Below are 15,525 nucleotides of genomic sequence, written 5' to 3'. Positions count from 1 at the left end.
TGAGTGTTCTCTGTCTCCATATACCTGTAATATTGTGTGACTCTTGGGAGCACTAACTCAGTGATTTTTCAAATAGTCATTTTCATATGATATTGCCTTCTATGTTGGGCTGACATATTATGTGTATTTTGAGATTACTGTAGGTATGTGCGTAATCTCGCCCTTCCCTTTTTACGGACCTTTGTACCATCGACCTTTTGTACATTTCCACATAATGCATGTTGCTTAGACATTGCAGATCTATCATCCAGATACTGATTAAAACCAGTAGAATAGAAAAAAGAAAAGAAAATAATAAAAAAGTGGATGCAGAAAACATAGTAAAATGTCCACGGTTCCCCACTGTCCAAGACCCGTGTCTAGTTTGACTGATTGGTTAATACAGGGTAGGGGGTCCATTTATCAAGCCCTTGAGAAATCTATCATTATGTATTGCAGTAAGAGGTTTACACTTGTCATCAGCACTGTATATTATAGGTTTAAAGTATATGCACATGTGCAGCTTCCTTGGTGGTCCCCATTGGTGGATGCTGAGACAAAGCATGTTATGGGTAGGGATGAGCTGAGCCCACAGTTACTTACTTTTTAATTTCTTACATACGTATCCCCTGTAAGCGGTGCAATACATGTTGTTCCACGTCCCTTTTGTGGAATATATTTCCACACACTGTTCATCTGCTTGCTCGGATGGTTCAACGGTATCCCAATTTACAAAGTCCAATGGCGTATTGTCCAACCAGAGCCACTTTTCTAGAAGTAAACACAGATATCTGCTAATTTAATAGCGATTTTAGGACATCCCACCAATAGGTAGTGCTCTCCCATTTGTGTGTAGAGGAGCAGCATGCCATATAACATCTTCATGGTCTGTCTTATGGGCATGTTATGAGAATTACGAGGGTATGTAGATGTAGTGATTGTGAACTCAGACACACAACCTCTCACATTGGAGGCCATACTCTGATGGAGAATCTGCACCTAGCATGGGGCTGGTGCAAGGTTTGACTTATGGATGCATCTAAAGTGGTATTTCAGCCTCTACAGATGTCTTGGACCTTGCATACTGTATTCAGATGCACAACTATCTACAAAGGGGGGTAAAAACAGTAAACTAATAACCTGTAGTCTATAAAACACATTAAATACCAATGAGCCCTGAGAAAAGAATTATAAGAGGATTTTAATACCTACCGGTAAATCCTTTTCTCCTAGTCCGTAGAGGATGCTGGGGTCCACTTCAGTACCATGGGGTATAGACGGTTCCGCAGGAGCCATGGGCACTTTAAGACTTTTCAAGGGTGTGAACTGGCTCCTCCCTCTATGCCCCTCCTCCAGACCTCAGTTAGAGGAACTGTGCCCAGGGAGACGGACATTTCGAGGAAAGGATTTAGTTTTATACTAATGGTGAGATTCATACCAGCTCACACCTCAAATATCCGCACAACATGGCATTCAATATGACACATGCCAACAGGCATAAACCATTTACAGCAACACGCTGAAAACAAATGAAACACAACTTGTGTAACTATAAAGAACAAACTGCAGGTAAAGTACGCACTGGGTCGGGTGCCCAGCATCCTCTACGGACTAGGAGCAAAGGATTTACCGGTAGGTATTAAAATCTTATTTTCTCATAAGTCCTAAAGGATGCTGGGGTCCACTTCAGTACCATGGGGTTATACCAAAGCTCCATTACGGGCGAGAGAGTGCGGATGACCCTGCAGCACCGATTGACCAAACTTGAGGTCGTCATCGGCCAAAGTGTCAAACTTATAAAATTTAGCAAATGTGTTTGACCCTGACCAAGTAGCTGCTCGGCAAAGTTGTAAAGGCGACACGCCCCGGGCAGCCGCCCAGGATGAGCCCACTTTCCTGGTAGAATGGGCCTTCACCGACTTTGGTACCGGCAAGCCTGCCGTAGAATGAGCGTGCTGAATTGTCCCTCTGATCCAGCGCACAATAGTCTGCTTAGAAGCAGGACACCCAATCTTGCTGGGAGCATACAGGACAAACAGAGCCTCTGTTTTCCGTAACCGAGCTGTTCTTGCGCCATATATCTTCAAAGCTCTAACCACATCTAGAGACTGTGACTCAGTGAAAGTGTCAGTAGCTACTGGCACCACAATAGGTTGGTTTATGTGGAAGGACGAAACCACCTTTGGAAGAAATTGTTCTTAACTCTGCCCTATCTTCAGGGAAGATCAGGTAAGGGCTTTTTGTGATACAAAGCCCCCAACTCAGACACCCGCCTTGCAGATGCCAAGGCCAAAAACATCACCACTTTCCAAGTGAGAAACTTCAATTCTATCTCCTGCAGAGGTTGAAACCAATCTGATTGAAGGAACTGCAACACCACATTAAGGTCCCATGGTGCCACTAGAGGCACAAATGGAGGCTGGATATGCAGAACCCCTTTCACGAACGTGTGAACTTCTGGAAAGGAGGCCAATTGTTTTTGAAAGAAAATTGATAAGGCCGAAATCTGGACCTTGATTGACCCCAATCTAAGGCCCGCATCCACACCAGCCTGCAGAGAATGGAGAAAACGTCCCAACTCAAACTCTTCCGTAGGAGTCTTCTTGGATTAACACCAAGACACATATTTTCTCCAAATACGGTGGTAATGTTTAGACGTTACTCCTTTCCTGGCCTGAATAAGAGTGGGGATGACTTCCTTGGGAATACCCTTTCGGGCTAGGATCCGACGCTCAACAGCCATTCCGTCAAACATAGCCGCGGTAAGTCTTGATACACACATGGCCCCTGCTGTTGTAGGTCCTCTCGAGGAGGAAGAGGCAGAGGATCTTCTATGAGCAACTCCTGAAGATCTGGGTACCAAGCCCTCCTTGGCCAGTCTGGGACAATGAAGATTGCTCGAACTCTTGTTCTTCTTCTTATTTTGAGAACTTTTGGAATCAGTGGAAGTGGAGGAAAAACATATACCGACCAAAACACCCACTGGGTCACCAGTGAACCCACTGCTATTGCTTGAGGGTCTCTCGACCTGGAACAATATCTCTGAAGCTTCTTATTTAGATGAGATGCCGTCATGTCTACTTGAGGAACTCCCCAAAGACTTGTCACCTCTGCGAAGACTTCTTGGTGGAGGCCCCACTCTCCTGGATGGAGATCGTGTCTGCTGAGGAAGTCTGTTTCCCAGTTGTCCACTCCCGGAATGAAAATTGCTGACAGAGCTCTTGCATGTCTTTCTGCCCAGAGGAGAATCCTTGTCACCTCTGCCATTGCCACTCTGCTTTTGGTTCCGCCTTGCCTGTTATGTATGCGACTGCTGTTACATTGTCCGACTGGATCTGCACGGGATGATCTTGAAGAAGATGTACCGCTTGTAGAAGGCTGTTGTAAATGGCTCTCAATTCCAGAACGTTTATGTGAAGGCAGGCTTCCTGACTTGACCATCTTCCTTGGAAGCTTTCCCCCTGTGTGACAGGTCCCCAGCCTCGGAGACATGCATCCGTGGTTATTAGGACCCAGTTGTGAATCCCAAATCTGCGTCCCTCTAGTAGATGAGAACTGTGTAGCCACCACAGGAGCGAAATCCTGGCTTTGGGTGACAGGATTATTTTCCGGTGCATGTGTAGATGGGATCCGTACCACTTGTCCAACAGGTCCCACTGGAATACTCTGGCTTGAAATCAGCCAAACTGTATGGCCTTGTAGGCCGCTACCACTATCCCCAACAACCGAATGCATTGATGGATCAACACGCTTGTTGATTTCAATATTTGTTTGACCATTTCCTGGATTTCCAGAGCCTTTTCCACTGGAAGAAATACTCTCCGTACTTCTGTGTACAGAATCATCCCTAAAAAGGACAAACTTGTCGTCGGTTCCAACTGCGACTTTGGAAAATTCATGATCCAACCGTGTTGTTGGAGTATTGACAGGGACAGTGCGATGTTCTGCACCAACTGTTCCCTGGATCTCGCTTTTATCAGAAGATAGTCCAAATAAGGAATTATATTGACTCCTTTTTGATGAAGGAGGACCATCATCTCCGCCATCACCTTGGTGAATACCCTCGATGCCGTGGAGAGTCCGAATGGCAACGTATGGAACTGGTAATAGCAAACTTGTACTGCGAATCTCAGATACAGTAAGTTTGGTGAGGAGGATAAATGGGAACATGCAAGTAAGCATCCTTTATGTCTACTGACACCATAAAGTCCGCCTCCTCAAGACTGGAAATCCCTGCCCTCAGGGATTCCATCTTGAACTTGAACCTTTTCAGGTAGAGATTCAGATTTTTCAGGTTTAAAATCGGGTCTGACCGAGCGGTCCGGCTTCGGAACTACGAAGAGGCTTGAATAAAAACCTTCTCCTTGCTGTCACAAGGGTGCCAGGACAAAGACCTGATCCTGACATAATTTTTGAATTGCTGTTGTTACTGCCTCTTTTTCTGGAAGAGAAGCTGACAAGGTTGATTTAAAAAATCGGCATGGAGGGACGTCTTGAAAGTCTAGTTTGTACCCATGGGACACTATTTGTAAGACCAATGGGTCCAGGCCAGATCGAATCCAGATTTGACTGAAAAGTTTCAGACATGCTCCCATCCGAGCGGACTCCCCAAGTTGAGCCCCAGCGTCATGCTGCAGATTTGACAGAAGCAGGGGTGGACTTCTGCTCCTGCGATCCGGGAGACGCTGCGGATTTCTTTCCTTTTCCCCTTCCCCTACCTGCAAAGAAGAGGGAACCTTTGGCCTTTTTGTATTTGTTGGGCTGAAAGGACTGCATGTGAGAGTGATGTGTCTTTTTCGCCGGTGTAGGAGCATAAGGCAAGAATGTCAACTTACCTGCGGTAGCCGGCGAGACTAGCGCATCCAGCCCATCACCAAACGAGGCCTCACCTTTATACGGGAGAGCCTCCATATTTCTTTTGGAATCTGCATTAGCATTCCACTGGCGAATCCACAACGCCCTTCGAGCCGATACTGCCATGGTAGCGGTTCTTGATCCCAAGAGACCAATATATTTCATGGTTTCTAGTACGTACGCAGCCGCGTCTTTGATATGACCTAACATTAGGAGTATCTCGTCTCCATCTATTGTGGCAATATCTAATGACAAGTTTTCTGACCACTTTTCAATAGCACTACTCACCCACGCACAGACAATGGTAGGCCTGAGTAGTGTCCCATTGGCCACATCAATAGATCACCTCACTCACTTGCGGTCTGTCGGCTCCTTAAGTGAAGCCATTCAGGCGCAAGGAGAAACACCTTTCCTCTTTTATGACAGGGCTTTGTCTAAAATGCAGAGTGACTCCCACCTTTTGGAAAAAGGTAAGCTGCCTGAATTCCTTTTGGGAATCTGAAATTTCTTTTCAGGTTAAATCAGACTCCCTTTAAGAGACTGTTCAACTCCTGAGGTGGGGGGAAAATTACCTTACTTCTTTACTAAAGTAAACCCTCTCCTTGTGGTAAAAGAGGGGGCTTCGTAACTTCTAACACCTCCTTTATAGCTAAAACATGTTTTGAATGCTTATTGCTAACTTAGGAATCACTAGTGTCGACACAGGAATCAGAGTCCGTGTCGGTATCAGTTTGTACTACTTGTGCAGATTTGTATGTGACCCAGAGGGGTCCCTGTGGATGAAAGGCAGAACTATTAAAAATCACATCTTCAACAGATTATATTCAGTTTTCTGTATGAGATTCAGTTCAACCTCTTACTGATATGGGTGGTCATTCCGAGTTGTTCGCTCGCAAGGCGATTTTAGCAGAGTTGCTCACGCTAAGCCACCGCCTACTGGGAGTGAATCTTAGCATCTTAAAATTGCGAATGAAAGATTCGCAATATTGCGATTACAAACTTCTTAGCAGTTTCAGAGTAGCTTCAGACTTACTCTGCATCTGCGATCAGTTCAGTGCTTGTCGTTCCTGGTTTGACGTCACAAACACTCCCAGCGTTGGCCCAGACACTCCCCCGTTTCTCCAGTCACTCCCGCGTTTTTTCCGGAAACGGTAGCGTTTTTTCCCACACGCCCATAAAACGGCCTGTTTCCGCCCAGAAACACCCATTTCCTGAGCGATGAAAAAGCCGTGAGTAAAAATACTAACTTCATAGCAAATTTACTTGGCGCAGTCGCAGTGCGGACATTGCGCATGCGCACTAAGCGGAAAATCGCTGCGATGCGATGAAATTTACCGAGCGAACAACTCGGAATGACCACCATGATTCACACTATCATGTAACCTTTCACCCAGTCAGGCTCTTGGTGTCATATTACACCTCTGTGTCACTAACATGTCTCCCACAGAGGAAGAGTTCCCTGCCAAAGACATGTCACACACGTGCACAACCACACCACAGACACTCCGGGACTTATAGGGGACAGACCCACAGTAAAATCTGTCAGAAGGACACAGATAGGATTTGCCAGTTCACAAACCAGCACCAGTAACACAATGTCTCTGAACACAAAATTCCCACTGACATGCAGCGCTTTTATAATGCTAATCACACAATTATATAGCACCAAATTCACTGTGGCCCCCCTGTTTTGCACCCTGATATTTGTTTAGTAGTGGAGGAGGACCAGCGTTGTCTCTGCAGCCTGAGGAGAGAGAGAAAATGGTCTGAGCAGTGTGCTGGCTGACTGAGGAGGAAGCTCCACTCTTCAGTGGCGTGTTTCTCCTCAGCTTTTATGAGGTAATTTTTTATACTGGCGGGGGTAGGACCGTGCCTCAGCAACTTATGCCCCTTACTTATGCCAGTTTGCGCAGTACCTTTAGCCATCACATTCTTGATTGAAGATCTGTCTGCTAACACTCACCTGTCTTCTGACTTCTGGCTCTGTGAAGAGGGTGACGGCGTGCTGTGGGAGTGAGCATCTAGGCACGGCTAGCGTTCAGTTCCCTTCAGGAGCTAATGGTGTCCTGTCAGCCAGAAGCAGAGCCATGAAACGCTTTAGGAAGTTGGTTCCTACTTCTGCCCCCTCAGTCCCACGAAGCAGGGAGACTGTTGCCAGCAGTTCTCCCTGAAAATAAAAAACCTAACATAAGTCTTTTCAGAGAAACTCAGTAGAGCTCCTCTGGAGTGCATCCAGTCTGCCTGAGCACATTTCTAAAACTGAGGTCTGGAGGAGGGGCATAGAGAGAGGAGCCAGTTTACACCCTTGAAAAGTCTTAAAGTGCCCATGGCTCCTGCGGAACCGTCTATACCCCATGGTACTGAAGTGGACCCCAGCATCCTCTAGGACGTATGAGAAAATATATTAAATTTCAGAAGGTATTCAAGGTTTCTTTACTTATTACTGATTCTGGAACTTGGTGATATCACCTTGTAACTATGCCCTAGATATTTGGTGATTTGCAGTATGTGCTGGTATTCTGTACCACTCTGTAATCTCCACCTGGATGTCCCAGCAATACCTCTAACTTAACATGGACAATATTATCATACCCCCAGGAGCCACTACAACTCCCCTAGACTCAGTGGCGTAACTACTGCCCCCGCAGTCCTCGCGGTGGCTTGGGGGCGAGGGGCTGCGGGGGCGCCACTGATTTAGAACAGATTGACATGCGGACGAGCGTCCGCATGTCAATCTGCGATCTCCTCTCCCTCCTTGCTGCGGTGCCTGCTCCCCCTGCTCCCCCGGCTCTCCCCCCCCCATGTGTTGGAGGGACACGAGCGCATCGCGCGTCTCTCCTGTGTCCCTCCTGGCTCTCCCCCGGCCGGTCTAAGGAAGCAAGTGCCGTTCGTGAGCTCTGATTGGCTCACGAACGGCACTTCCTTTATTAGACAGCTGGGGGAGAGCCAGGAGGGACACAGGAGAGACGCGCGATGCGCTCGTGTCCCTCCAACACATAGGGAGGGGGGGGGCCGGAGGAGCAGGCACTGGGGCATATACCCGGCACTGGGGACATATACCTGGCACTGGGGGGGCATATACCTGGCACTGAGGGCATGTACCTGGCACTGGGGGCATGTACCTGGCACTGGGGGCATATACCTGGCACTGGGGGGGCATATACCCGACACTGGGGGGGCATATACCCGGCACTGGGGGCATGCACCTGGCACTGGGGGCATATACCCGGCACTGGGGGGCATATACCTGGCACTGGGGGGGGGGCATATACCCGGCACTGGAGGCATATACCTGGCACTGGGGGGGAAGCAGGCACTAGGGGGGAATATCTGGCACTGGGGGCATGTACCTGGCACTGGGGGCATATACCCGGCACTGGGGGGGCATATACCCGGCACTGGGGGGGCATATACCCGGCACTGGGGGCATATACCTGGCACTGGGGGGGAAGCAGGCACTGGGGGGGAATATCTGGCACTGGGGGCATATACCTGGCACTGGGGGCATATAACTGGCACTGGGGGGGCATGTACCTGGCACTGGGGGCATATACCTGGCACTGGGGGGGAATATCTGGCACTGGGAGAATATCTGGCACTGGGGGGGCATATACCTGGCACTGGGGGCATATACCTGGCACTGGGGGCATATACCTGGCACTGGGGGGGCATATACCTGGCACTGGGGGAATATACCTGGCACTGGGGGGGCATATACCCGGCACTGGGGGCATATACCCGTGACTGGGGGGGCATATACCTGGCACTGGGGGGGGAAGCAGGCACTGGGAGGGAATATCTGGCACTGGGGGCATATGCCTGGCACTGTGGGGGAATATCTGGCACTGGGGGCATATACCTGGCACTGGGGGGGGGGAATATCTGGCACTGGGGGGTCATATACCTGGCACTGGGGGCATATACCTGGCACTGGAGGGGGGGGATATCTGGCACTGGGGGCATATACCTGGCACTGGGGGGGAATATCTGGCACTGGGGGGGAAGCAGGCACTGTGGGGGAATATCTGGCACTGGGGGGGGGGCATATACCTGGCACTGTGGGGGAATATCTGGCACTGGGTGCATATACCTGGCACTGTGGGGGAATATCTGGCACTGGGTGCATATGTGGCACTGGGAGCACGGCCCTAGCAACAAGCACTACCCCCTAGCAACGAGCAGGACACCCAGTGCATGAAACCCCTGGCAACGAGCATGACACCCTGAGCATGAAAACCCCTGGCACCGTGCATGGAACCAAGAGCATGAAACCCCTGGCAACGAGGAGGTAATTTAAAAGTAATTGGAAACCTTACTGTAGAACTTAATGTGTAATGGGCATTACGGTGTGTGGCATAATGTATCACGGACATTGCGGTGTGTGTCATAATGTATCAGGCATTACGGTGTGTTGTATACTATATCACGGGCATTGTGGTATGTGGTATAATGTCTCAGGATCATTGTGGTGTGTGTCATACTGTGTCACAGACATTGTGTGTGCTATAATGTATCAGGGGCATTGCAGTGTGTAGCATAATGTATAACTGGCATTGCGATTCCTGTCATAATGTGTCGCAGGCATTACGGTGTGTGGCATAATGTGTAGGGGGCATTACGGTGTGTGCATATTGTGTCATGTGCATTATTGTCAGTGATCGCAAAAACGCGCCATGGCGCGTATTTTACCCAGAAACAGCCGCCCGGGACTCACATTTAGAAGATGAGCGGGTCCCACAGGACGCGCTCATCTGAATATGTGTTTGCATGTGTTAAGCCTGTCAGCGGAATGCAGGAGGTGACTGGCTGTTTCCTCGGCCAATCACCTCCTGTAGTCTCCATCCAATCACAGCCTGCAGCATCTCCCGCTTTGAATCCTGCTCCCCGCCAGCACATGAATCTGTGCTGCAGGGCTGACAGACTGGCCCCGCTCATCCGGCTCCACTGCCGCTCTGCCGCCAGCACCCTCCTCTGCGACTGGGAGTACAGCTCCGGATCTGCCCGCCGCCACCCCCCTACCCGGGACCCGCTCAACGCCCCACCGAGACCCGACAACTACCTTCCAGCAGGAGCCGTCCGGGCTGCGCAGCTCCCGCTGTAGGTAAGCAGTAGACAGTGCTGCATCGCCCCGCTTCACCTGGAGTAGCTGGTGCAGATGCGGGATGTCCGGGGGCTGCAAGCTCCGTGTGTGCAATGTGAGGCCGCTCAGAGTGTCAGGGCCTCACTGACACCATTTTTCTGACAGCACAGTGCAGTGAGTGCACTGGCACAAGTAGCCAGCCGGCGCCGCAGCATGAAGGAGCTATCTGTGAAATCGCAAGCAGAGGCTGGCAAGAAGGAGCTCCTCCGATCGCTTCCCCTGACGGGCTGGCCACTGCTAAATATACCAGTATATCAGTACAACTGTGCAGTGACACTGACTTTCCCATTGCACCTGGGGCTCCACTACTTTGACACAGTTGGAACTGATTATCGGTATATTTAGCAGTGGCCAGCCCGTCAGGGGAAGCGATTGGACGAGCTCCTTCTTGCCAGAGAACAGCCTCTGCTTGCGATTTCACATAGAGCTCCTCCAGGCTGCGGCTACTACAGGCGCAGGCTGGCTACTTGTGCCAGTGCACTCACTGCACTGTGCTGTCAGAAAAAATGGTGAGTGTCAGTGAGTTGCTGCTGGGGGCGGAACCACTTGTGTCAAACGGCCCCTTCGTGCAACTGGAGGTGATAAGTGAGTGATTACTGCAATGTGCCTCAGTGCTCTACCAGGCGCATTGTGTATAATAACGTGTTCTACCTGGCGCAATGTGTATAATAACGTGTTCTACCTGGCGCAATGTGTATAATAACGTGTTCTACCTGACGCAATGTGTATGATAACTTGCTCTACCTAGCGGCAATGTGTATGATAACTTGCTCTACCTAGCGGCAATGTGTATGATAACATGCTCTACCTGGCGCAATGTGTATGATAACGTGCTCTACCTGGCGCAGTGTGTATAACGTGTTCTACCTGGCGCACTGTGTATGATAACGTGCTCTACCTAGCGGCAATGTGTATGATAACGTGCTCTACCTGGTGCAAAGTGTATGACGTGCTGTACCTGGTGCAAAGTGTATGACGTGCTGTACCTGGTGCAAAGTGTATGACGTGCTGTACCTGGAGCAAAGTGTATGACGTGATCTACCTGGATCAGTGTGCATAGGAGGTTCTACCTGGTGCAATGTGTATAAGCGCCACTACTGTGTGGTGTAATGTGAATTGACACTATTATGTGGCCACGCCCCTTCCCTATGAAGCCACGCCCCTAAAATTTTGCGGCGCGCCTACGGCGCGCACTACCTGTTCTTTGTGGTCTAAGTGGTCTAACACCAATTCACTTTCTGCCTAAGGGCACCAAAATGTCTAGTTACAGCTCTGGTGCAGGGTGTCCTGCATGCTACACAGCCCAGCAGCATTGTCACCCCATCCCCCCCATCTTGCAACACTTTTGTAGTGTCCAAACAAGATTAAAATTAATAAGAACCTTCATTCCGATGGGACCCAGAAAAAGACCGGTAGGACCCCAATTTTTAAAAGTGAAGGGTCCCTGGGACCCACTTTTTTTTTTGGCTCAGCGCGATCACTGATTGTGTGTGGAATAATGTCTAAGGGCCATTGCAGTATGTGGAATAATGTATACTGGGCATTACTATAAGGAGGAAAAATGACAAATAATGTAAGGGGCATGAATCAGGATTATTTTTCTTTCCTGTGGTGGCCAACGTCTGGGCGTGCAGGTTGCAAAACTGGGGTATAAGGTAGTCTTTTCCTGCAATGCCACGCCCTCCACGCAAAGCCACGCCCATTTCGACAAAGCCACACACCCTTTTTGCCAGCGCGCGCCGCAGGCAATTACGGGGTGTATGGGGGGGGGGGGGGCGCCGAAGGATTTTTTGGCTTGGGGGAGAAAAATTTCTAGTTACGCCACTGCCTAGACTCCTTCACAGTTGACAACATCCCATTCTCTCCTGTTACCCAAGCCAAGCCTGGTAGTAATTATCAGCTCCTCCTCCCCGATTCACATCTTCAACAATACGGGGCCACAAGCGGTTTTAATCATAAGATGCAACTGACTGTTCATATGGCTGCAAACTTAACTAATGCTTTAAATGCCACTTAAATCAGAAGTAATTACATTTGCATTGTGTGGATGCAGGAAGATTGTGATGGATGACCCTCAAGGTCCTGTGGAGCCAAACCAAATAAACTCGAGGTACACATCTAGCACTCTTTAGTATTGAGGTCCACTGTGCGAGCAAAAATAAGTGAGGGCAATAGTGCAAGGACAGAGGCTGTTTAGAGTGCCTGTCCTTCAACGATATCCAAGAGCCCTTTAGTTATTCCTTCTTGAGGTGTCTGTGGGCTAAGCTGGCTACATATGCTGAAGTGATGTATGCGCCAAAATTATCCCAATGCTTGATAATATTCAGTTGAAATCACTATCGGGATCATAGGTTGGAAGATATCTACTATCAACTTGTGCATGTGGTTAGCGTCCAACCTCACTAAAAGGTCCTAGTAAAGAGCATAATGCTGCGCATGTGGTCAACATAGCCTATATCAGTCCAATTTGGCCACCTACCTGTGTGGCTGAATTGGACACTGATCCCATTGTGACTCATGTAACACATTGCCAGCTTGTGTCATTTCAAAATGTGCATTGTTAAAACCACTTATTTGTAAAATTAAAATAGCAATGTTTTGAGAAAGGCTACTGTACCTTCCACATTCCTATAAAGTCCCAACCAAAACGTCCTCTCTCTGTCCTGGAGTGTCTCCAGATGGTGGAATATGAAATCTGACTCAACGAAATCTTCAATTGACAGTAAGCTGCCGCCTAAAAAAAACACAACATATTCATACATAATAAATTTCACGGTGGATAATTTTGCTTACCTAGACAAACTCCTCCACACTCCTCAAATATTAACCACAGGATTAAAGGGCATTCTACTGGCCACAGATGATAATGCATAATATATTTTAGTGATAGATAACGTTAGAACAAGCATGGCTGCCCGGGAATTTTGAGTTTCTTCTTGGCCGGCTCACTCACAACTGCTGCGAGGCCGACTGCCGTGAATGGAGCTCAGCTTCAATCAGATAGCATTCACTGTTCGGCCTGAAGAGGAAGTTATTGCACATGCCCGGTTGAAACAGCTCCTTCCATCGGCCCTTGTGGTTCAGACTCCACCCACCCTCTGCCAGCCACTGGCAACTAGGTGTGGTCAGTCTATGCACTGGACCATCCATTACATAGATCTCAACCTCTGCCCCGCCCCCGCCCCCCACACACACACCTGACGCATGTGGCTCGAGGGAACACGGGGGCATGGGGCTGGAGGGGACACAGTTTGCAATGTAGCTGGAGGGGACACAATGGGCATGTGGCTGGAGTAACATGGGACTGGAGGGGACACAGGCAGCATGGGGTTGGAGTAACATAGGTGCTGGACAGTGTGAGTGCGTATGTGTGGGACAGTGTGAGTGTGTGTCAATTTTTGCACTCCAGTGTGTGTGGGGGAGGGGAAAGTATGAGAATGTGTGTGTGTAGTCTGAGTGGGTGTGTGTGGGGTTTGGGGGTGGTCAGTCTGTGTGTGTGTAATCGACAGTGTGTGTGTGTTTAAGTAAGGGGGTGGGGCAGTCTGTGTGTGTAGGTGGGATGTAGTAATGCTTACCGCTACGGTAAGCATTAGTACCATTTACCACTGAGGCCATTTACTGAAGAGGTATATATATTAAACCACGGGCACTGAGATGCCCTTCTCAGTCACCATCCAGCTGGGTGGCTGAGCTGGGCAGGTGGAAAGCCAGCAGCAGGGGCAGCGTGCCGGATATCAGTAGCCGAGGGTGCGGGTTGTAAGGCACGTGCGGAGCGGTGCAGAGCCCAAAGCCGGAGATCGGCAGCATGTAGACCGGCAACAAGCGGCTTCTGCTTCTGCATTCAACATGCTGCCGATCTCTGGCTTTGGGCTACGCAGGGTTCGTGGGATGGGTGTCCTCTGCTGGTGTACTGCAGCTCCGGGGGGGGGGGGGGGTGGTTCCGGAGGCTCTCAGCACTGTTGAATATCCAGCTGCCTCAAGTATGTACAGCCCGCACCCTCGGCTGCTGATATCCGGCATGCTGCTGCTGCTGCTGGCTGTCCCCCGCCCGTCTCGGCCACACAGCTGTACGGTGAGAAGGGCATCTCAGTTCCCGAGGTTCAATACATATGCCATAGTAAATGGCCACTGCGGTAAACGATACTAATGCTTACCGTGGCAGTAAGAGCGGGGAGGCCGGCGCACATCGGGATCCTGCAGCAGGAGAGACGAACTCCTTCGGAGTGTAGCAGACCACACTGAAAAGGGTGCATCCCCGATGCGGTGCTCTGCATCCCAGGTGGTGCCGAAGATGTGGAGTGGCAGAAGTGCCGCAGATTGGTGTGAGAAACCGCTGCAACCCTTCCGCTGCTAAACGCTGCAATTACTCAATTAAGGGGGTAGGCTCCCCTCACCACAGTGCTCCGCAGGATTAGTTAATTAAGGGGGTAGGCTCCCCTCACCACAGTGCCCCACAGGCCTTGTTAATTAAGGGGGTAGGATCCCCTCACTCTATAATGTGAATTTTGGCTCATACCATGTGCTAAAATATGAATTTCGGCTCATACCGTGTGGGGTAATGTGAATTTCGGCTCACACCGTGTGCTATAATGTGAATTTTGGCTCATACTGTGTGCTATTATGTGAATTTCGGCTCATACTATGTGCTATAATGTGAATTTCGGCTCATACCGTGTGCTATAATGTGAATTTCGGCTCATACCGTGTGGGGTGATGTGAATTTCGGCTCATACCATGTGGGGTAATGTGAATTTCGGCTCATACCGTGTGCTATAATGTGAATTTTGGCTCATACCGTGTGGGGTAATGTGAATATCGGCTCTTACCATGTGTTATAATGTGAAAGGGGCACCAGTACTAGATAGTATAAGTGGTCCTACTACACTGAAGGACACGCCCCTTTTGAGTGACCACGCCCTTTTCTGGAGGCGCGCATAATTGCTATCTACACTTTTTCATTCCCCCTTCAAAAATTCCACTTCGACCACTGCACCTACATCTATACATACACACCCTGACATCTTTATATACAGTGACACCGGTGGCATGTGCACATACTTTCCTTTTGTAGTTTTTTTTTGGGGGGGGGGAGGGGCGCCATTATTGATCTTGCCCCGGGCTCCAAAAACCCTAGTTACGCCTCTGCTGGCGAGACACAGGGGGCCGGAGGCTGTAGAGACATGGGGCATTAGGTCTGGATGAACCTCTGTTATACGTTATTGACATTGGTGTTATTCCAGGCATCTTCTGGACCATGTGATCTCCTACATGAATAATGAATACTGACTGAAGACATTGTCTGTCCAGGGAGGAGCAATTTCTGCAGAGGTTCCAAGTTAAACAGAATCCACCATGTAGGTAAGACAAGTGACACTGGTAGGGATGGTAAAAGGAAGCAGTATTTTAATTATCAACTTCCAACACACTCTGATACAGTATGTGGTATTTTTATTGTTTACAGTAGAAGGGCCAAACAGTGAAATTACACAGCTCCCAGAACACACTATGTGGTATTATTAAATAGAGGAGAGAGGTCTGTACAGATATATATG

The 15,525-nt window shown here is 49.3% G+C and overlaps 1 protein-coding gene across 1 annotated transcript in view; it reads right to left on the bottom strand.

The window, feature by feature from the left end:
• Positions 1-15,525, bottom strand: part of LOC134927294 (macrophage mannose receptor 1-like) — a 407,906-nt gene that overhangs the window by 37,483 nt on the left and 354,898 nt on the right. The window contains exons 27-28 of the mRNA XM_063921539.1: positions 12,591-12,707; positions 583-750 (exon numbers count right to left, since the gene is read on the bottom strand). Of these exons, the coding sequence (XP_063777609.1) occupies positions 583-750; positions 12,591-12,707 (285 nt within the window). The remainder of the gene's footprint in view (positions 1-582; positions 751-12,590; positions 12,708-15,525) is intronic.

Source organism: Pseudophryne corroboree, chromosome 5 (genome assembly GCF_028390025.1).
Source record: "Pseudophryne corroboree isolate aPseCor3 chromosome 5, aPseCor3.hap2, whole genome shotgun sequence".
In the NCBI taxonomy this organism is placed as follows: domain Eukaryota; kingdom Metazoa; phylum Chordata; class Amphibia; order Anura; family Myobatrachidae; genus Pseudophryne; species Pseudophryne corroboree.
The sequence above is the reverse complement of the archived record's forward strand: the minus strand, read 5'-3'. Positions and strand labels throughout refer to the sequence as shown.